Raw genomic sequence first — 21805 nt, forward strand, 5'->3', positions numbered from 1 at the left:
CTGCCAGCTCCTCGCATATCTCAAACTTTGCGCTAACTCCACGAATAAAAATGAGCAGTTGCGCTGTGTCTTGCACGTCCGTGCTCTCATCCAGGGCTAATGAAAAAAAGTCACATTCTTTCGTCTTCTGCTGCAGCTGGGCATATACATTACTCCCGATTTCTTCACCGCGTCTGGTGTACTCGCCGATAGATTTACGGCATTAAATGCATCTTTCCCCTCGGGACACACCTCCTCCGCGACAATATCCATACGTTTCTTAACAAACTCTCCGTCCGTGAAAGGTTTACCGCTGCTTGCTATCAGTTTAGCAACCTGAAAGCTGGCCCGAACGGATGCCTTGTTCAGCTGAGCTTGGCGTCTGCTGAGATAGTAGTCCACTTTCTAGCTTTGAGTTTGTCTGCTCGTATTTCGCCTTGCAAAACAGGTTCGGGACCAAACTGAGCGCACCTGAATGTACCACCCTCCACTTCCTCATTCATCACTTTCTTGTGTCGCGTCGCATTGTGACCGACTCCTTTCGCGTTCTATTATGAGCAGGTGTGTTTGTATTGGTCAATTACGATTATAAACAACATAGATTGATTACATTGATTAAAATAGGAACAGATAATCATCGAAAACCGACCTTTGACTTGTATTTTTTTTTTCCCGGAGGCCAAATAGGAAAAAAATCTCAGAGCATCTCTGGTATTGTTGAGGGGGCGGGCCAAACGTGCTGACGGGCCAGATACGGCCCACGGGCCATAGTTTGGTGACCCCTGGTTTACAGTGTCAAAGTCAAGGCCCGGGGGCCGTACCTGCCAGCCAGGTCATTTTATCCGGCCCGCGAAAGTATGTCAAGTTCCATGATGCTTGCTAAAGTCTGAACCAAAATTTCAAATTGTCCCACCACAATAACAGTCATTATTCTTGACTTCAGATTTGAACACCAGTTATTCATCTATTTATTGTGTGGTCTGTATATAATATTTGTAGAGGATGAAACATTCTAATAGCTTACCCAAATTCATAACAGCCCTCGAGAGGAAATCTCAACTATATTGTGGCCCGTGATTTAAAAAAAAAATGATTTTGACACCCTTGCTGTAGTTGGTATGATGGCTGTCTCAAAAGGGAAGCAGCAATTGCCTACTGTGTTGGGGTACAGTGCTTTTGGCATGTCTCCCTATGTATGCCTAAGCCAGGTAAATGAGTTTAGTCACTGCTTTTCAAAGTCGCTGGCTCGTGTGTTTTTGAGATAAAATGGAATAAAGAATTTTTAAAATTCATATTTCAGTTACATACAGTACATGTTAGCTTTGTGTTGATATCTTCCTCTTTGGAATTGGATTTATGTCGTATTTACATCTCTCACCTCACAGGCTGTCCCGCATTCTAACAATCACTGAATGTTTTAACATGTTAATATTCCCATGTGTTCTTTCCATGTTAACTGACTGTTGCATTCCTTTATTGAATCTGTTTTTTTTGGCTCAACACAGAATATCTAATTTTGTGAGACTTCAGTGAACCATTCAGTGACCATACAAAGGTCCATTGAAACTGACAGCATAAAAGGCCCAATCCAAGTCCCAGTCACGACAGTACCCCGCCTCTATGGTACAGAGTCCACTCAGTGCGAGACCCGAATTGAGGAAGAACTCTCCGTAGAAGACCTGGAAGAAGGAAAGCTTGAGAATTGGGTATTTTCAGACCCACGAATGTTTCCCAGGTCTGTTTGGAAGAAGGGCTGTGAGTGCTTGAGGTGACTGGCTTCAAGCGAGTAAAATGAAAGGGGAGGTCGAGCCTGTGCTGCAGGAGCAGGGTAGTGTTGCTACTGTAAGGATTGCACGGCCGTAATAGAAAGAGGGGCCACAGGATGTGCACTGCTGAAATGGGAAAGGATGGTAGCACCAGATTGTGCGCTGCCAGAACAGGAAGGTGTGAGGGAAAAATTATTTTTACGTCTGACTTTGACCCCCAAAAGGAATTGGCCCTCCTTCCTTCTCTTCGCCGAAGAACGTTGAAAACATAGTCAATTTACCACAATCGCTGAATTACACGCCAAGTTGAACATTACTCATGACGCGTACATTAGTTTGTCATCGTAAAATTAACAAAACTTTTCAAGAACATGTTAACATTGTATTTTACACTTAAAACATTAAACTTCAGGTTCAACCTACCAATGTTGTTCGGAAGTATACAATACAGCAGGGGTGTCAAAGTCATTTTTTGCCGCGGGCCACATTGTAGTTATGGTTTCCTCTTGAGGGCCGTTATGAATTTGGGGAACCCATTAGAATGTTTAAATCCCTTCAAATATTACATATAGAGCACACAGCAAATTAATGAATAACTCGTTTTCAAATCTGAAGTCAAGAATAATGACTTTTATTGTGGTTGACATCCAAAAATATGAAATTTTGGCTCAGATTTTAGCAATCATCATGGAATTTAGCAAGTTTGATTTGCTTTCGCGGGCCGAAAAAAAATCATGTGGCGGGCCGGATTTGGCCCGTGGGCCTTGACTTTGACACCTGTGCAATACAGTATACAGGTAACATCCGAGTTATGACCGGGTTCCGTTCCGACAAAACGGTCATAAGTCGAGATCCATTCAAAATGGCCGATGTGACGTTTACACTACCGGATAGTATACAATGCAATCTGTTGTTTTTATGCAACGTTTTCTATTGAATACTTTTACATACCAAATTGCTTACAGTTAATTTGTAAATCATATAACTTTTCGTGTCATTTTTATCATTTTATATTTGGTATTATCAATTTTTATTACTGCGTCGTTCTGCTAATCCAAATACGCACGGCTTCCCACGCATATGCGCTTTTGAAAAATGGCTCTCCCTGCTAACGGAGAAGCCAGAGAAGGTCTCCCAACACACACGCTCAGATTTAGGCGGACGCTAAAGGAAAAAAGTCTCAAAGAGGCGGTGGTGGTGTTGGCCAGACGCGGTGTTCTTGTCGCGCCGATCCAGACGGCCGACCCGCCTCGGCTCTTGCCCAGGCTGGCATCTGGGGGGACCCTCCACCCGAGCGCCGACCCCCACCTGCCTCGGCGTCGGTGGACACTCTCCCTTGCCGGTGCCATTGTGACAGGTAGTGCAACACCACCACGCGCTGGCTGGCCAAAATTGTTGTACGCGTTTGTGAAGAAACAGTTATTTTGTTTCCTTATTTTGTGCAATGCTATAATATTCTCTGTTAAGATAAATGAGGCATGCTGAATGTTGAGCGGATCTGGCAACACAGCCACAACGCTACATATGGTTCTTTGACAACGATAAAAAAAATAGTTCTCAATGCTGAAAAAAGGGGTTGCTCTCTGTGCTGCGGCAAATTAACATCCTACTTGTTCAATCTAAACAAGAAGGAACATCTCGAGTCTTTATTCTACCAAATGCATCGCAAACATGCTGCAGAACTCACCGGAGTGGTCCCAGCCGTAGAATAAAAAAAGGGTCTGGTGGTCGTGGTCGTAAGTGCGGGTAGTCGTAACTCGCACCAGTCGTAAATCGGATGTTACCTGTAGTTATAAATTATTGAGGGTACATAACGGACTCATCCTTCTCATCATTGTAGCAGATCTTTTTCCAATGCATTGTCATGTTGTAGACCCCATGGGACTCGAATAAATGGTATTGTGTTGCATTGCCTTTCTGTCATTTTATTTGTATTACATTGAGAAGACAAGTGGCTTTTGCTCATAGTTTCACACAATTTGAAACGGGGCATGGCAAACTTAAATGTAATTTAGACTTATTATTCAAAAGGATGGGGAAGAAGAAAGTTTTTAAAATCATGCCGTTCTCATTATTATTAAGCTTCACAATAATATTAAGTTGAGGAGATTAAGCTTATTTACCTGTTTACCGTATGATGCATTGTTGAGGCATCAGTTTTGGGGAAAGGGTAATGATTCTTACATATAAAGCGGATCGGATTTTTAAGTGCACCATCTGTCGGCTTTTGAGATAATGTAATGCTTTTTCGGTGCAACTTATAGTGCAGAAAATACGGCAGCTATTAATTTATTTAATCATAAAGCATGCAATAAAATATTGAAAATGTTTTTGTGCAGGTTAAGCGGAGAAAAGGAGAAAAAAACACAGAATGATTACATGACAACCGCAACATCTTTACAGCTGAAGTTGGACAAATATAGATATTATTTTACTGTCCAAGCATTCCACAATGGAACCTGGTCTCCGGAGTCTGAAGAAGTCTCCTTCTCGCCATTTGAACAAAGTATGTCAGTGTGAACATTTCTGCATGTTTCAACCAAATGTATTGGCCTTATCTGGATAAAAACAATGATACATTATGTTAAAATATATTTGTCACTAACAATCCATCCATGTTCGCCACTCATTCGGAGTTGAGAAGCCCAGGCCCTTAGTCCAACTCACCCAGAGGAATCCCAAGACATTCCCAGGCTAGTCATAAGACATCCCAGAACACATCACCTCACTATGCCATTTAGCTCAACTTGTTACCCGTTAATGCCCCGGCATCATTGCACACTGTTGTGAAAACGATTCCAAGATGCTTGTACGTCTCCACTTGGGACAGGACCTAATTTTCCGACCTGGAGAGCGCACTCCACCCTTTTCAGACTATTGTTTCAGTCTGAAATGGGAGCTGATGCCTGACTTTCCTGCTTAAAATCCTGTCCCCACACTCTGACCTGGATAAGTCCACGATCAGGGTTTTATTGTATCTCAAAGAGGAGCAAAAGCAATCCATTACGCAATACAAGTAACTATATGTTCTGTTATTGTTCCAAGCTATAATAGGTCCTCCTAAAGTAACGCTGACCGAATGTGGCAACTGCATTCAAATCAACATATCTCTGCCAGAGGCTGATAAAAGCTCAAGGATACCAAACAATGATATCCTGGCAATCTACAAAGCTAAATTCAGGATCTTGTGGAAGAAATCTAACAAAATTGAGGTAAGAGATCCAACTTAAGGGGTGTTCACATGTTACACATTTGCATTGGTGCTGCACCAATGCATTTTGTTGCGGTATATAATCATACCTGTGTAAAGAATTCCAAGATGACCCGAGTAGGCAGCTGTCAGCAAGTGCCTTGCTTGTTTTGTTATTTTTAATAATAATACATTTTATTTCAAGCGCCTTTCAAAACACCCAAGGACACTTTACAATAAAAACAATAAAACAAAGCACATAACAATAAAACCATAAGTAAAATGATACATAATAAAATAGCAGATGGAACTATACATTGAAAGCAATTTTAAACAAGTGGGTTTTGAGGTGAGCCTTGAAAATAGGGAGAGAGTCAATATTGCGGATGTTGGGTGGAAGAGAATTCCAGAGTTTGGGAGCAGAGACCGAGTTATGTTATTTATATGGGACTGAAAAGATAGTGAGCTATCGAGGATGACACCCAGGCTCTTGACCTGAGGGGAGGGGGACACGGTTGAACTGTCAATGGTGAGAGAGAAACTGTTAGTTTTGTGGAGGGTGGATTTGGTACCGACAAGGAGAAGTTCGGTTTTGTCACTGTTAAGCTTGAGAAAGTTATAGGAAAGCCAGGATTTAATTTCTGAGAGGCAAAGTGAGAGGGATGAAGGTGGAAGAGAGGCGTCGGGTTTGCTGGAGAGGTAGAGTTGGGTGTCATCTGCGAAGCAGTGAAAGTGAATGCCAAACTTACGGAAAATATTGCCAAGAGGGAGTAGGTAGATAATAAAGAGAAGTGGCCCCAGGACAGACCCTTGAGGCACACCAGAGGACACATGAGAGGACCGTGAGGTGAACGAGTTGATTTGGATGAATTGTGAGCGATCAGAGAGATAGGAATGAAACCAGCGGAGTGGGGTATGTGTGATGCCTAGGGTGGAAAGTCTGTCGAGCAGGACAGGGTGGGAAATGGTGTCAAATGCTGAGGTCAGGTCGAGAAGGATGAGATGGAGAGTGAACCGGCATCGGCTGCCATAAAAAGATCATTCGTGATTTTTATGAGAGCCGATTCAGTATTGTGGCGGGGGCGGAAACCAGACTGGAATTGTTCGTACAGGTTATTGTGAGTGAGGTGTGAGTGAAGCTGGGACACAACTGTTTTTTCAAGAATTTTGGCGATGAATGGGAGGTGGGAAATTGGACGTAAGTTATTGAAATCGTTTGGGTCTGAGCCAGGTTTTTTCAGGATTGGAGTGACAGCTGCGGTTTTGAGTGGGATAGGAACAATTCCTGTTGATAATTAGGAGTGAATAATGGTAGAAATAAATGGGAGAAGAGAGGGTAAGCAGGACTTTATAAGGATAGTAGGGAGGGGGTCGAGTTGACAGGAGGAGTTCTTGGATTTGGTGATAATGTTTGAGATTATAGAGGAATGGGGGAGTTCAAAGGCAGAAAGTCGTTGGGAAATGATATCCTGGCAATCTACAAAGCTAAATTCAGGATCTTGTGGAAGAAATCTAACAAAATTGAGGTAAGAGATCCAACTTAAGGGGTGTTCACATGTTACACATTTGCATTGGTGCTGCACCAATGCATTTTGTTGCGGTATATAATCATACCTGTGTAAAGAATTCCAAGATGACCCGAGTAGGCAGCTGTCAGCAAGTGCCTTGCTTGTTTTGTTATTTTTAATAATAATACATTTTATTTCAAGCGCCTTTCAAAACACCCAAGGACACTTTACAATAAAAACAATAAAACAAAGCACATAACAATAAAACCATAAGTAAAATGATACATAATAAAATAGCAGATGGAACTATACATTGAAAGCAATTTTAAACAAGTGGGTTTTGAGGTGAGCCTTGAAAATAGGGAGAGAGTCAATATTGCGGATGTTGGGTGGAAGAGAATTCCAGAGTTTGGGAGCAGAGACCGAGTTATGTTATTTATATGGGACTGAAAAGATAGTGAGCTATCGAGGATGACACCCAGGCTCTTGACCTGAGGGGAGGGGGACACGGTTGAACTGTCAATGGTGAGAGAGAAACTGTTAGTTTTGTGGAGGGTGGATTTGGTACCGACAAGGAGAAGTTCGGTTTTGTCACTGTTAAGCTTGAGAAAGTTATAGGAAAGCCAGGATTTAATTTCTGAGAGGCAAAGTGAGAGGGATGAAGGTGGAAGAGAGGCGTCGGGTTTGCTGGAGAGGTAGAGTTGGGTGTCATCTGCGAAGCAGTGAAAGTGAATGCCAAACTTACGGAAAATATTGCCAAGAGGGAGTAGGTAGATAATAAAGAGAAGTGGCCCCAGGACAGACCCTTGAGGCACACCAGAGGACACATGAGAGGACCGTGAGGTGAACGAGTTGATTTGGATGAATTGTGAGCGATCAGAGAGATAGGAATGAAACCAGCGGAGTGGGGTATGTGTGATGCCTAGGGTGGAAAGTCTGTCGAGCAGGACAGGGTGGGAAATGGTGTCAAATGCTGAGGTCAGGTCGAGAAGGATGAGATGGAGAGTGAACCGGCATCGGCTGCCATAAAAAGATCATTCGTGATTTTTATGAGAGCCGATTCAGTATTGTGGCGGGGGCGGAAACCAGACTGGAATTGTTCGTACAGGTTATTGTGAGTGAGGTGTGAGTGAAGCTGGGACACAACTGTTTTTTCAAGAATTTTGGCGATGAATGGGAGGTGGGAAATTGGACGTAAGTTATTGAAATCGTTTGGGTCTGAGCCAGGTTTTTTCAGGATTGGAGTGACAGCTGCGGTTTTGAGTGGGATAGGAACAATTCCTGTTGATAATTAGGAGTGAATAATGGTAGAAATAAATGGGAGAAGAGAGGGTAAGCAGGACTTTATAAGGATAGTAGGGAGGGGGTCGAGTTGACAGGAGGAGTTCTTGGATTTGGTGATAATGTTTGAGATTATAGAGGAATGGGGGAGTTCAAAGGCAGAAAGTCGTTGGGAAGGAGTAGAAAGGCGGGGAGAGGTGGGGGGGACAGAGGACCCGAGGTGCTGATGAATTTTGTTGATCTTTTCACAAAAAAAACATAAGCAGAGTGTTGCATGTCTCAGAGGAATAGAAGTGTGAGGGGAGAGAGATAGGAGGTTGTGTGATTTTGTGATAGAGGGAAAAGAGGGCCCGTGAGTTTCCAGGGTTAGAGTCAATGAGTCCAGAGTAATATTGCGATTTTGCACGAGTGATAGAGTCCTTGTAATGGGTAAGGTGAGTTGCGTACATGTCCTTGTGAGTAGTGAGCCCAGACTTCCTGTAAAGTCTTTCAAGTTGGCGAGATTTTGCCTTGATGGAGCGGAGATGGGCAGTGAACCAGGGTGCAGACCGGGTGAATTGGACCGACCGAGACTTTACAGGAGACAGGGCGTTGAGGGTGTTCGTGAGGTCCGTGTTGTACCGGGAAACAAGTTCATCAGGAGATGAGTTGCAGTCCGCAGTCAGGGTGGCGATCATCTCAGCGAGAGTGGCAACATTGATGTCCTTGATGTTGCGATATGAGATGACACGGGGGGGGGGGGGTTTGGGGAGAGAGAGGGTGATGGAAACAGTGAAAGAAACCAGGAAATGGTCTGTTATGGGGAGTTCATTAGCTGCGCAATTCTTAGGGATAAGGCCAGACATGCAAATGATGTCCAGGGTGTGGCCTTTTAAGTGGGTGGGAAAGTCCGAGAATTGATGGAGACCAAAGCTGTCGAGTGAGGAGGTGAAGTCTTTAGTGAGGGGAAGAGTGGAATTGTCCATGTGGATGTTGAAGTCCCCGAGAATAATTACATTTGGTGACAGGGTGGAGAGGTGTGTGAGGACATCAGAGAATTATTTTAGAAAGTCACAATGAGGTTTTGGTGCACGGTACACAGTGGCTATGATGGTGGGTGAGATTTTACAAGCAAGGCATTCAAACGATATGGTTTCCTGGAGTCAAACTTGAAGGATTTTCCAGTTCTTGCGGTAAATTATCGCCAGACCACCTCCACGGCCTAAGAGGCGGGGCTTAGAAATGTAAACAAAGCCTGGCGGAGTCGCGCCATTGAGCTCGGAGAAGTCTCCCGCCATTTGCCAAGTCTCATTTATACAAAAAAAGTCAAGCTTACGGTCAATTAGAATGTCTTGGATAAGACACCCCTTTCCCGTAAGGGAGCGGACGTTGAGGAGGCCGAAGTTGAGTCGCTGGTGGCGTCCCTACTACGAGGCGCATTAGCCGACCTAGCCAGGCCGGCTAACATACAGTGATTGACCGAGCGGCTGCTCCTTCTGCGCGGCTGGCGGCCGGATGACCAGAGGGAGGTGATATCCTTGGAGCCATCGAGGTGAAAGCCTCGACGTGATCCGCGGTGGATATACCTCCGGGAAGGGCGACGAGCAATTTCCGGGAACCGGAAAATCGCCGGTGGCACGCTCGTCCATCGGGAGCGGAACTTCAGCAGCTCCGCCGCCGAGTACTGTAGCCGTCCAACAGGTCGATGGAGAAGCGACATGATATTCGCCAGCAACACCGAGAGAGAGGGAGCGGCCAGGTTAGCCCTCGACAGCGGGAACAGGTGGGTGGAGATGATAACGCGGCTTCGTCTGTGATCCGGATAAGCGACCGGGATCGAGCGATGGATCGATAGCCAACGTTCGTAGGTGATTGTCTGGTATTTCCAGAGGCTCGTGAACCATAAAAAAGCTAAAAAGAGGTTAAAAAGGCTAAAAGAAACAAGTAAAAAACATTTCGCGGGAGAGCAGCGGCAGCCAAAGCGCGCCAGCGTCCGCTCGTCCCCGGAAGCGGAAGTTATCTGTCGCAATTTTTGTGTTGTTCTTGTGTTGTTGTTTTTTTTTTTGCCACGTTGAGTTGTTTGAATCGTGTGGAACGGAGACGGATTGTTTTTCAGCATTTTTGGCCATGACATTCATCAAGGAGGAGACTCTGCTGAGCGGTTGCGCCTTTTCGGCAGCATGAGTATGCCAGCACTGTTTTTGATTTGGGAGAAATGTCAATGTCATTTGACTGTCATTGCTGGAGAGCTCTGGGACGATTGGGCTTTTTTGCGCCTGGAATAGGCAGCATTTTCACAGCCCCGCTTTGTTCAGCGGAAAGGTCGGTGCTGTTGGACAGTCAGCCGCTGGATGGATGCATGGCTTGAGGAGCCCGCGATGAGATGAAAGGAGCGTCAGCGCTGAGTACCGATGGATATGTGGAACTATCGCGGCTTGGAACTGAAGTGGATATACGTGGGACAGGAGATGTGAGACAGTCTTTTTCGTCAACGGATGCAGCTTTGTATTTACTTTCAACATTTAGCTTGTAGCAGACATGCACATTCCACCATGATGTCTCTGATCCACTGGTGAGAAGGATGCTTCGACCCTCTCTTCTTTCATCTAGAACTGATTCATGTAACAAAGAGGGTGCATAAAGTGCTTAAGATTGAATGACTCAGCCCAAAGAGGTAACATTGGTCCCTCTTCTTAAGGGCTTACCACCCACGGAAGGGGCCAAAATGGTTGGGTGCGATATGAGCTCGGCGGCAGCCAAAGGCGGGGGACCATTGCGGTCCGATCCTCAGCTACAGGAGCTTGTTCTAAGGCCATGGAATATCACCTCTTGTAGGGAAGGAGTCTGAGCTGGTGTTGAAGGTAGAAAGGTTCCGACTACACAGTTGGTCGGACTCTCCTTCCCTGTACCCAGAACCCAAACACAGCATGGGTTCTGGTACCAATTCTCTCAAGAGGGGTTGGACTCACTTTTACTCTGGATTTGCCAATGCCTATTGACCCCCGGCTCACTGCCTGTACATTGGGGGTCACACCAGTAGACGAGAAGGTTGCCTCCCTCTGTCTTAGGGTGGGGGGGAATGGTCCTCCTTGTTGTTTGCACTCAACGGCAGCTCAGGTGGAGGACATTGAGTCCACATGGACCATGTTCAGTGCCTCTATTGTTGAGGAGGCCAATCTGTGTTGTGGCCGTAAGGTGGCAGGTGCGTGTCGTGGCTGCAACCCCCGTGCTCACTGACTGGACACCAGCAGTAAGGGATGCCGTCAAGCTGAAGAATGAGTCCTATCGGATCTTTATGCCCTGCGGGACCCCCGATATAGCTGACTGCTATTGATTGGCTTAGCAGAATGCAGCTTCGGTGGTCGTCGAGGGAAAAACTCAGGCATGGAAAGATTTCGGTAAGGCAATGGAAGCTGACCTCCGGACGGGTTCAAAGAAATTCTGGTCTCAGGAGGGGGAAGCAGGAGGGGGAAGCAGTTGTGGGCAGAATACTTCGAACACCTCATCTCCACCAACACACCTTCCTTGGAGGAAGAAGAGTATGGGGACTCTGAGATGGGGATTGGATTGGATTGAATTTGCCTTTATTAGTCTCGCAGTGGAGAAATTTACATGTCTGTGATTGAAGTCATCATGGCATGTGGTTAAAAAGCTCCTCGGTGACAAGGCCCCAGGGCTCTCTAACTCTCATTGGAGCGTTTCACAGCCGAGTGTGAAGCAGTTAATAATAATAATAATACATTTAATTTCAAGCGCCTTTCAAAACATCCAAGGACACTTTACAATAAAAACAAAGCGCACACAACAATAAAACCATAAGTAAAATGATAAATAATAAAATAGCAGATTGAACTAGACATTGAAAGCAATTTTAAACAGATGGGTTTTGAGGTTGGAGTTGAAAATAGGGAGGGAGTCAATATTACGGATGTTGGGTGGAAGTGAATTCCAGAGTTTGGGAGCAGAGCGGCTGGAAGCTCTGCATCCCATTGTGGTGAGACGGGCAGAGGGCACATAGAGGTGAAGGGCGGATGAGGATCTGAGGGACCGAGAGGGAACGGAGATTTGAAGCAGGTCAGACAGATAGGGAGGGGCAAGATTATGGATGGCTTTGAATGTAAACAGAAGTATTTTTAATTTGATCCGATGTTTAACAGGGAGCCAGTGGAGCTGCTGGAGGACAGCGGTGATGTGGTGAAAGGAGGAGGTTTTAGTGATGATCCGGGCTGAAGAATTTTGGACGAGTTGGAGTTTATGGAGAAATTTCTGATTGACACTGAAGAGAAGTGAGTTACAATAATCGATGCGGGAGGTGACGAGACTGTGGATAAATATAGCAGCGGAGTGAGGGGTGAGCAAGGGGCGGAGACGATTGATATTACGGAGGTGGAAATATGCAGACAAAGTTATGTTATTTATATGGGAGTGAAAAGATAGTGAGCTATCGAAGATGACACCCAAGCTCTTGACCTGAAGGGAGGGGGACACGATTGAACTGTCAATGGTGAGAGAGAAACTGTCTGCTTTGTTTAGGGTGGATTTGGTACCGACAAAAGTTGATAAAGTTATGGGAGAGCCAGGATTTAATTTCTGAGAGGCAAAGTGAAAGGGATAAAGGTGGAAGAGAGGCGTCGGGTTTGCTGGAGAGGTAGAGTTGGGTGTCATCCGGGAAGCAGTGAAAGTGAATGCCAAAAAAGGGCTTACCACCCACGGAAGGGGCCAAAATGGTTGGGTGCGATATGAGCTCGGCGGCAGCCAAAGGCGGGGGACCATTGCGGTCCGATCCTCAGCTACAGGAGCTTGTTCTAAGGCCATGGAATATCACCTCTTGTAGGGAAGGAGTCTGAGCTGGTGTTGAAGGTAGAAAGGTTCCGACTACACAGTTGGTCGGACTCTCCTTCCCTGTACCCAGAACCCAAACACAGCATGGGTTCTGGTACCAATTCTCTCAAGAGGGGTTGGACTCACTTTTACTCTGGATTTGCCAATGCCTATTGACCCCCGGCTCACTGCCTGTACATTGGGGGTCACACCAGTAGACGAGAAGGTTGCCTCCCTCTGTCTTAGGGTGGGGGGAATGGTCCTCCTTGTTGTTTGCACTCAACGGCAGCTCAGGTGGAGGACATTGAGTCCACATGGACCATGTTCAGTGCCTCTATTGTTGAGGAGGCCAATCTGTGTTGTGGCCATAAGGTGGCAGGTGCGTGTCGTGGCTGCAACCCCCGTGCTCACTGACTGGACACCAGCAGTAAGGGATGCCGTCAAGCTGAAGAATGAGTCCTATCGGATCTTTATGCCCTGCGGGACCCCCGATATAGCTGACTGCTATTGATTGGCCTAGCAGAATGCAGCTTCGGTGGTCGTCGAGGGAAAAACTCAGGCATGGAAAGATTTCGGTAAGGCAATGGAAGCTGACCTCCGGACGGGTTCAAAGAAATTCTGGTCTCAGGAGGGGGAAGCAGGAGGGGGAACTCAGTTGTGGGCAGAATACTTCGAACACCTCATCTCCACCAACACACCTTCCTTGGAGGAAGAAGAGTATGGGGACTCTGAGATGGGGATTGGATTGGATTGGATTGGATTGGATTTGCCTTTATTAGTCTCGCAGTGGAGAAATTTACATCTCTGTGGTTGAAGTCATCATGGCATGTGGTTAAAAAGCTCCTCGGTGACAAGGCCCCAGGGCTCTCTAACTCTCATTGGAGCGTTTCACAGCCGAGTGTGAAGCAGTTAATAATAATAATAATACATTTAATTTCAAGCGCCTTTCAAAACATCCAAGGACACTTTACAATAAAAACAAAGCGCACACAACAATAAAACCATAAGTAAAATGATAAATAATAAAATAGCAGATTGAACTAGACATTGAAAGCAATTTTAAACAGATGGGTTTTGAGGTGGGAGTTGAAAATAGGGAGGGAGTCAATATTACGGATGTTGGGTGGAAGTGAATTCCAGAGTTTGGGAGCAGAGCGGCTGGAAGCTCTGCATCCCATTGTGGTGAGACGGGCAGAGGGCACATAGAGGTGAAGGGCGGATGAGGATCTGAGGGACCGAGAGAGAACGGAGATTTGAAGCAGGTCAGACAGATAGGGAGGGGCAAGATTATGGATGGCTTTGAATGTAAACAGAAGTATTTTTAATTTGATCCGATGTTTAACAGGGAGCCAGTGGAGCTGCTGGAGGACAGCGGTGATGTGGTGAAAGGAGGAGGTTTTAGTGATGATCCGGGCTGAAGAATTTTGGACGAGTTGGAGTTTATGGAGAAATTTCTGATTGACACTGAAGAGAAGTGAGTTACAATAATCGATGCGGGAGGTGACGAGACTGTGGATAAATATAGCAGCGGAGTGAGGGGTGAGCAAGGGGCGGAGACGATTGATATTACGGAGGTGGAAATATGCAGACAAAGTTATGTTATTTATATGGGAGTGAAAAGATAGTGAGCTATCGAAGATGACACCCAAGCTCTTGACCTGAAGGGAGGGGGACACGATTGAACTGTCAATGGTGAGAGAGAAACTGTCTGCTTTGTTTAGGGTGGATTTGGTACCGACAAAAGTTGATAAAGTTATGGGAGAGCCAGGATTTAATTTCTGAGAGGCAAAGTGAAAGGGATAAAGGTGGAAGAGAGGCGTCGGGTTTGCTGGAGAGGTAGAGTTGGGTGTCATCCGGGAAGCAGTGAAAGTGAATGCCAAAATTGCGGAAAATATTGCCAAGAGGAAGAAGGTAGGTAATAAAGAGAAGGGGCCCCAGGACAGACCCTTGGGGTACACGAGAGGACACAGGAGAGGACCGTGAGGTGAACAAGTTGATTTGGATAAATTGTGAGCGATCAGAGAGATAGGAGTGAAACCAGCGAAGTGGGGTGTGCGTGATGCCTAGGGTGGAAAGTCTGTCGAGCACGATGGGGAGGGAAATGGTGTCAAAAGCTGCGGTCAGGTCAAGAAGGATGAGGATGGAGAGTGAACCGGCATCGGCTGCCATGAAAATATCATTCGTGATTTTTCTGATAGCCGATTCAGTACTGTGGCGAGGGCGGAAACCAGACTGGAATTGTTCGTAAAGGTTATTGTGTGTAAGGAGGCAACAGTTTTTTCAAGGATTTTGGCGATGAATAGAAGATGGGAAATTGGACATGTTATTTAAATTGTTTGGATCTGAGCCAGGTTTTTTTCAGGATTGGAGCAACAGCTGCGGTTTTGAGTGGGATAGGAACAATTCCAGTTGATAATGAGGAGTGAATAATGGTTGAAATAAATGGGTAAAGTGAGGGTAGGCAGGATTCTATAAGGATAGTAGGGAGGGGGTCGAGCTGACAGGAGGAATTCTTGGATTTGGTGATTATAGAGGGATGGGGGAGTTCAAAAGCGGATAGCAGTTGGTAAGGAGTAGAAAGGTTGGGAGAGGGGTGTGGGGCGACTGAAGAGCAGTTGGGATAAGAATCAGCACCCCCAAATCTGAGACAATGGTGGAGTGCCCTCTCTGGGTGAGGGAGGAAATATTGCCCCAAGTGCAGGAGTTTAAGTATCTTAGAGTCTTGTTTATAAAAGAGGCAATCTGGGCTTACCTACTAAAGCTGCTTAGCCCACGATCCGACCCAGGATAAGCAGCAGAGAATGGGGAAATGGATATATTCACTTTTTATGACACTTTTATGAAAGTGCCTGTTTTGGGTATGAACCTAACAGGTGTAAGGGGCTGTCCCGGTATAGCTTTGTACATGTGAATGCTCTATGGAGGGCAGCCCTGGTGCTACACTGGAGTAAAGGTTGCTGTGTGAACAACCCTTTACAGAAGTCAAAATGAAAAAAATAGCATTTTGGTTGCAATTTGCAAATATTTATTTGATTCAATTACTATTCAGATTAACAACAAAAAATAAGCACGGAAAGACTATACGGCATATGCCTTTTTCATATTCCCTAAAACTGTTTGAAGGTCAAGGGATGTTTCCTAATTTGATTACTGTATAGTTGCACTACTGCCTTTTTAAACATGGTTTTGTAGTGCCTCTTTCAAGAATGTTGTTTATGAAATTTAACTTAGGTCAGTGGGGGACTGTAGAAACCTTGTTTGAGCCCAGATGTATCCTCCACCTGTGCACATGCAGGAAATTTTTGTAAAAATGCTTTGTAATTCCTAAATAATGTACAGAGAAATAAGGTAAAGTATAATGCGTATTTGCAATAAAAACCCGATATGACTTGGTAGTCCAGATAATGCAATAGGGAAATGTCCATGCATCACACATGCATGCATTTGTTATTTAGTTTTTTTTTGTTCTTTTGACTTCAAGACGGCGCCGCGAGAGTGGCTGCCTTTCCAGCAGCTCCTGTGTTTTGCTTTTCTACTTTCATTTCTTTCATAACTTTGCTGCTGTGAAATGTAAATTTCTCCACTGCGAGACTAATAAAGGCAAATCCAATCCAATCCAAAAAAATTATATAGAATAAATCATACACCCAATTAGCGCTAAGTACATTGCATTTGTACATTTACTGATTGAAATACTCTGTTTACATTGCAGGAGGTATATAAAACCGATGCCAGGAGTGTTAAAATTAACAACTTGGAGAAAGGCAAAGAGTACTGTGTCCAGATTCTAACTGAGATTACCATGAATAAAAATACTCAGCCATCAACCTGGGTATGCACCGTCACAACTATTGCGGAGTTAAGCAGAGGTAAGATGAACAATAACCGCAATCAATTTGTAAATTATTGTGACTTTTGCTGACGCAGTGAAGTTTCCGGGAATGCCCTATGGATATCATACAATATTAAATATTAAAACTAAAAAGTAACAAAAAAACATGAAAAAATATGTCCCGGTAGTCCACATTAGTCAGCAACAAAATCATTCAAGAAGTAAAAAAACAAAAACACCAACTGCACTGTCTCAAATTGCCATATGTCTGTATAAGCTCTCAGTCGTACAGGAGTGGTCTATCGATGAAAAGGTTCCTTCAGTCGTCATCTGTCCTTCTTGCAAAGAAGCAGCTGAAGAAACCTTTTCATCAAATAGCATGAAGCCCGATCACGATATCATACCTGCCAACTACTCCGATTTTGCCGTAATGAGCACGGTTTTTATCATCCCATTCCGGGTTACGATTTATTCATAAGAATTACGGTTTCCAATAAAAAAAAATTAAAACATGAGATCACTAAGTATCGTATCGAAATTTAGGAAATTTAAATTTAGGTGATCGGCTCAGTGCCAGCTGTTAGCTTCCTTTATATGAATTGCGCGTGCGACGGGTCATTCCTGGAATCGAGTGTAAAGAGTTAGTATCGTTTTTATCATTGTCATGTAATGGTATCTCCCGTCGAAAAAGCAACAAAAAGTGTGAAATCTAAAAGAAAACTATAGTCGTTTTGTGAGGAATATTCCAAAGCATTTCCAGCAGTTATACTTTGGTCAAGTAAAGGTAAAAATGACGCGAGTTTGTAATTTCAGTTTCATACCTGTCAACCTTGGCTAACAGCTGCACATATAAATGACAATTCCCGTATAAAAGTTGTTGTACGCCGTACGTCATTTGAAATGATTAACACTAACACAAGCGAAAATGCAGACAGCTTCGCGCACCTTATGCTTTTATCAATCCGACCGTACGCCGCAATAAAAAAATATATACTGTAAATACAATTGAGGATTACTTTTTCTGGTTTGCTGTCATCGGAGGCAGCTTTGTCGTTGGCTACCAGCAGTTAGGATGAACTGGATTTGAGCCAGAATGGTCTTTGTAAAATCAGTTCACTAACAAAAAAATCCAGTATAAAAGTTGTAGTACGCCGTACATTATTTGAAATGATAACGAACATACACAATATAGGAAAACGTGTAAGTGGACAGGTCAAGACTTTGTTGGTAGATATTTTTGTCAACCCATAGGAATGAAGGTTAGATGTGCATATTTGAAGTTACTAACAATGTCATACATTTCATTGTACTTTTAGATTTATTATTAAATGTTTGGTTGATTGTGAAATATTTCTGTTTTGTTTTCTTAAAATAGTAGCAAACACGATATTTTCATGATTGACAAGTTAAAATATAGGTATTTTTTCACAAGTATATCTTTGACATTGATCAGCTTTTGTATGGTGTTTTTAGCCTCATTTGAAGTAGCTGCTAATGTTAAAAATGGCTTCAGAGGGGCATCGCCCCCTTGACCCCCTGATCAGGATGGCGTCCCCCTCACCCACCTGATATATCTATAAAGAGTAACAATAGTCATATAATAAACACAATGCCTATTGCACTTTTTCTTTGGCTTTTGCATGATACTAAATAAACAATACACACAATAAATAAATAAATAAATAAATGAATAAATGACCGACCGGGGCCCCTGGACCCTGGCATATTACTACACTTTTCAGGTTTCAAAAGTTTTCAGGTATGCGATATGCTTTTAAGTGTCATCTTAAAACCCAATTTTCTCCCTTTGTTTTAAACATAGCATGAGACCCATCATTTTTGTGTTTTATTTTATTAAGATTTTGCTGATCCTTGTTCTTTTATTTTTCAACTTGGGTTATTTTTTGCATTTATATACTGTGTTACACTTCGCTTCAACTGAGTTGGTTTGTAAAAGCATTTTAGAAATTAGAACATGCCCCTTCAAGTCAACTCTACTGTTTCACAGACTCAGGAGTTCAATGTTTAGGCTAATGTGTTGATATTATTTGACTCTCCTAATCTTGGTAAATTATTTACCATGTACATATATTTTCATTTTGCTCACTGCTTGTTGCGACCTAACACAGTACCAAACAAACAAACAAACCGTGTCAGGACTTGTCACTGTTTCAAATGAATAATTGCTATTGTTGCTCATGTCTCTTGTGTCATACTCCAAAGCTAATGGACTGATATTCCAAAGGCAGTTGAATGAAATAACATTTCACTGTGCGTGTGTGTGCGCGCATGTGTCCACAGGATCCGTTCTTGGCACAACTCTTGGTCTTCTGATATGTTGCATTTGTACCTTGATGACATTGACATTTTGTCTTTATTACACTGGATTCCTTTGTAAATTTCAAGCAACCCTCCCAAGAGCACTAATTGTGAGTATAAATGTTTGTGTACCATATTTTTATTTTCAAAGTTCAAAAATAAAATAAAAGGGATGTTACCTGGCAATAAGAATCAAAGCTGTCCACAAATGTCAATGATACCCAAAAGGCTGTCTGTCAGAATCAGAATCAGAATCAGAATCATCTTTATTGCCAAGTATGTAGAACATACAAGGAATTTGTTTCCGGTAGAACACGCTGCACTAGTATCGTCGTCAAAAAAAACTGCTAAGTGGCACTATACAGTTCCATTTTGGCTACTGTTGAAGAGTTCAAAGAGTTAATGGCTTGGGGGAAGAAGCTGTTTAAATGTCTGCTGGATTTGGTGCGCATGGATCGGTAGCGCCTGCCTGAGGGGAGTAGTTGGAAAAGGTGGTGGGCAGGGTGCGGAGGGTCCAGTAGGATTTTCCGCGCCCTTGTTCGGATTCTTGCAGTGTGCAAGTCCTCGAGAGTGGGTAGGGCGGTGCCAATGATTTTTTCCGCCGTCCTAACTGTCCGTTGAAGTCTGATTTTGTCCATTTTTGTGGTGGCCCCAAACCAAACGGTGATGGAAGAACACAGGATGGATTCGATGACAGGAGGAAAAACACGGTTTTCAAAAGTAGCCGAGGCACATATTTTCTATCTGGTGTACATTTATTACAAAAATAACATAAACTTATCCCACTTCACTTAGCATGGGTTCCCGTGTGTTTGATGTAACGTGGTTGGGGCCTGCACCCATAGGTCCTGGCCAAACACAGGCTGCTGAAGCAATGTGGGCACCATTCCCTTTGGCTCAATACCTATGGGAGGGCCCCAAGCAGTTTGGATGGTTCAAGAGCTTGTTGGTTGCCAAATTCTGGGACCTCTCTCTGTCCATTCCTGACTACTACAGCGTTCTTTACAGATGTGGAATGTCGTGTTGAAGTAGGCTGAGCTGATGTGTGACATTCTGAGACCTGGAGGTCTTGCTTTAACATAAAAGCTGGGCTCTGGTACGAGGACTCTTTCGAGACGTTTAAAGGACAACCGACGTCTCCGGACAAGCTGTCTCCATAATTTGTAAAATGGCTTCAAATGACTTCTACTGAGCGTATTTAATAAGATTCCACCGCATATAGCTATATTTTACTTTTTAAGACTCACGCTGAATATTCAGGAAGTTTTGTTTTTGAGTTGGTGACGAGTCCCTACGTGACATCACTAAAGGAACGCCCCTGACCAAAAAAAAGGCACATTGTAGCAGTCCTTCCATCACGTCAATGTATTTTGCTGTATTGTTTGGTCTGAAAACATTGTGTTGCACCCAAAAGCCGCCAGAAGAGGGCGTCCAAGCTCCATATAAGGAATTTATCAGCCTGTGGAAACGGAGGTGGCCACAGGTTTGGTTTGTGTCCAAGCTCCGTGTGACAGTCATGATACAGCTTGGGGTGACCTGAAAACAATGTTTGTTCACAAAGGTACTAATTGCTATTTATCCTTTTCCCACTCACTGTAGATGGCCCTCGTGCATACCAAGTTTCTGCCAGTAGAGGAAACCAGCCCTGATCTGATCTCAGTTTGTTCGGATACATGCAAACAGAAGTACACTATAACCACATCATCATATCCTGCCCACAGAACCACCTGCTCAGGGATGAAAGAGGATGATGTTGATGAAGAAGAAGAAAATGAAGGAATTAATTTCTACATTAACAGAGACAGTGAAAATTCCTCAAGGGAAAGTTCCTGTCATCATTCTTATAATGCGTTAAGGACACGTTTGACCGCAAAGTCACATGCTGAAGCAGATACAACTGATTTATCATCTGAGACTATTGCAGTGGAATCCGATCAACTCAAGACTGGAGTTGGAAGTGACACTTTTTTGTCTCGGTGGTCAGAAATGGATGTCAAGGAGAAACTCCTTTTTGAGTTGGAAGCAGAAATGGATGACATTAACCTATCATCAGTAACCCTGACTGCCATAGCCATACACGAGAAAATAAATAGTGAAGACTCACATATTGATTCTTTGAGGCTGTATGAATGGGAACCTTTAATGTTCCTAGCCACAAAGCAAAGTTCTCTACACACAGACATGTCAACAGACTCAGATGACTTGGTGACAGAAGAACCAATCATGTACATACCTAAAACAGCTCAACTTACTTAGAATTTCCTGCCTTATCCTCCTGTTTGAACCTACTCCAACAGTATTTTTCCATATGTAACGGAGTTGTGCACTTAGATTATTAAATTATGAAGGAAGTGACGCAACGGCGCACAGTGTGGCACCATGTCCCGCCCATAGTTTCGAGAACAATCTCGAGGGGATTCCGGGTGAGTCGCAATTTTCTGTTGGTCTCGATTAACTCGCATTTTCATGACAATATCTTATTTTGTTTCCCCTTTTGTACTGTCTAGTGTTATCCAATTAGTTCCCTTATTCATTTCGAGTCCAGATTACTTTTTGTGTCATTATTTACTTCACGTTTTGTCGAGTGGAACTTTGGAGCACATGTGCTTCATAGTGCTTTTCTATTGCGCAGTTAATCACAAGACGAAACCCATGCGACTTCACCCATCCCTTCTGCCACACTGTGTTGCAGGTAATAATTGTTTCATTTCGTTTTTATTGAACAATATTTAGTTTCTTGCGTCGTGTTTCATTTGCCCGTGAGTGTCCATGGCGGGTTGAACTGTGCGCCAGCCATTACAAGCGGGCCGCGTGTTCTGCCGAGTCTCCGCCTATGATGCGTTCAGGGACATCTTGTAAATAACAGTGAACGTGTGTTTTATTCTCTTTTTCTGTAAATAACCACTATACGATCACACGTTGTTCATTCTGTTTTGTTATCTACAATGTTTTGCATTTGAGAACAATCTCGAGGAGATTCAGGTTAATCACAAGATGAAACCCATGCGACTTCACCCATCCCTTCTGCCATACTGTGTTGCAGAAATAAAAGAAATAAAAAGACACATTCACGCGTCTGGTCTCATTAAGACGGCAGCATCGTGGAGACGAAGACAGTCACTGTTGTGAC

The 21805-nt window shown here is 43.9% G+C and overlaps 1 protein-coding gene across 5 annotated transcripts in view; it reads left to right on the forward strand.

Moving 5' to 3' along the window:
- The window catches only part of crfb1 (cytokine receptor family member b1), a 36253-nt gene extending 14513 nt beyond the window's left edge, over positions 1–21740 (forward strand). For all 5 annotated transcript variants that reach the window (XM_089003343.1, XM_089003344.1, XM_089003345.1 and 2 more), the window contains 5 exons: positions 4085–4251; positions 4791–4957; positions 16237–16393; positions 18658–18785; positions 20275–21740. In XM_089003343.1, the coding sequence (XP_088859469.1) occupies positions 4085–4251; positions 4791–4957; positions 16237–16393; positions 18658–18785; positions 20275–20931 (1276 nt within the window). In that variant the 3' untranslated portion in view covers positions 20932–21740. The remainder of the gene's footprint in view (positions 1–4084; positions 4252–4790; positions 4958–16236; positions 16394–18657; positions 18786–20274) is intronic.
- The last annotated feature ends 65 nt before the right edge of the window (positions 21741–21805 follow it).

The sequence above is a fragment of the Hippocampus bargibanti genome, linkage group LG08 (genome assembly GCF_051943395.1).
Source record: "Hippocampus bargibanti isolate YZ-2025 linkage group LG08, ASM5194339v1, whole genome shotgun sequence".
Lineage (NCBI taxonomy): Eukaryota > Metazoa > Chordata > Actinopteri > Syngnathiformes > Syngnathidae > Hippocampus > Hippocampus bargibanti.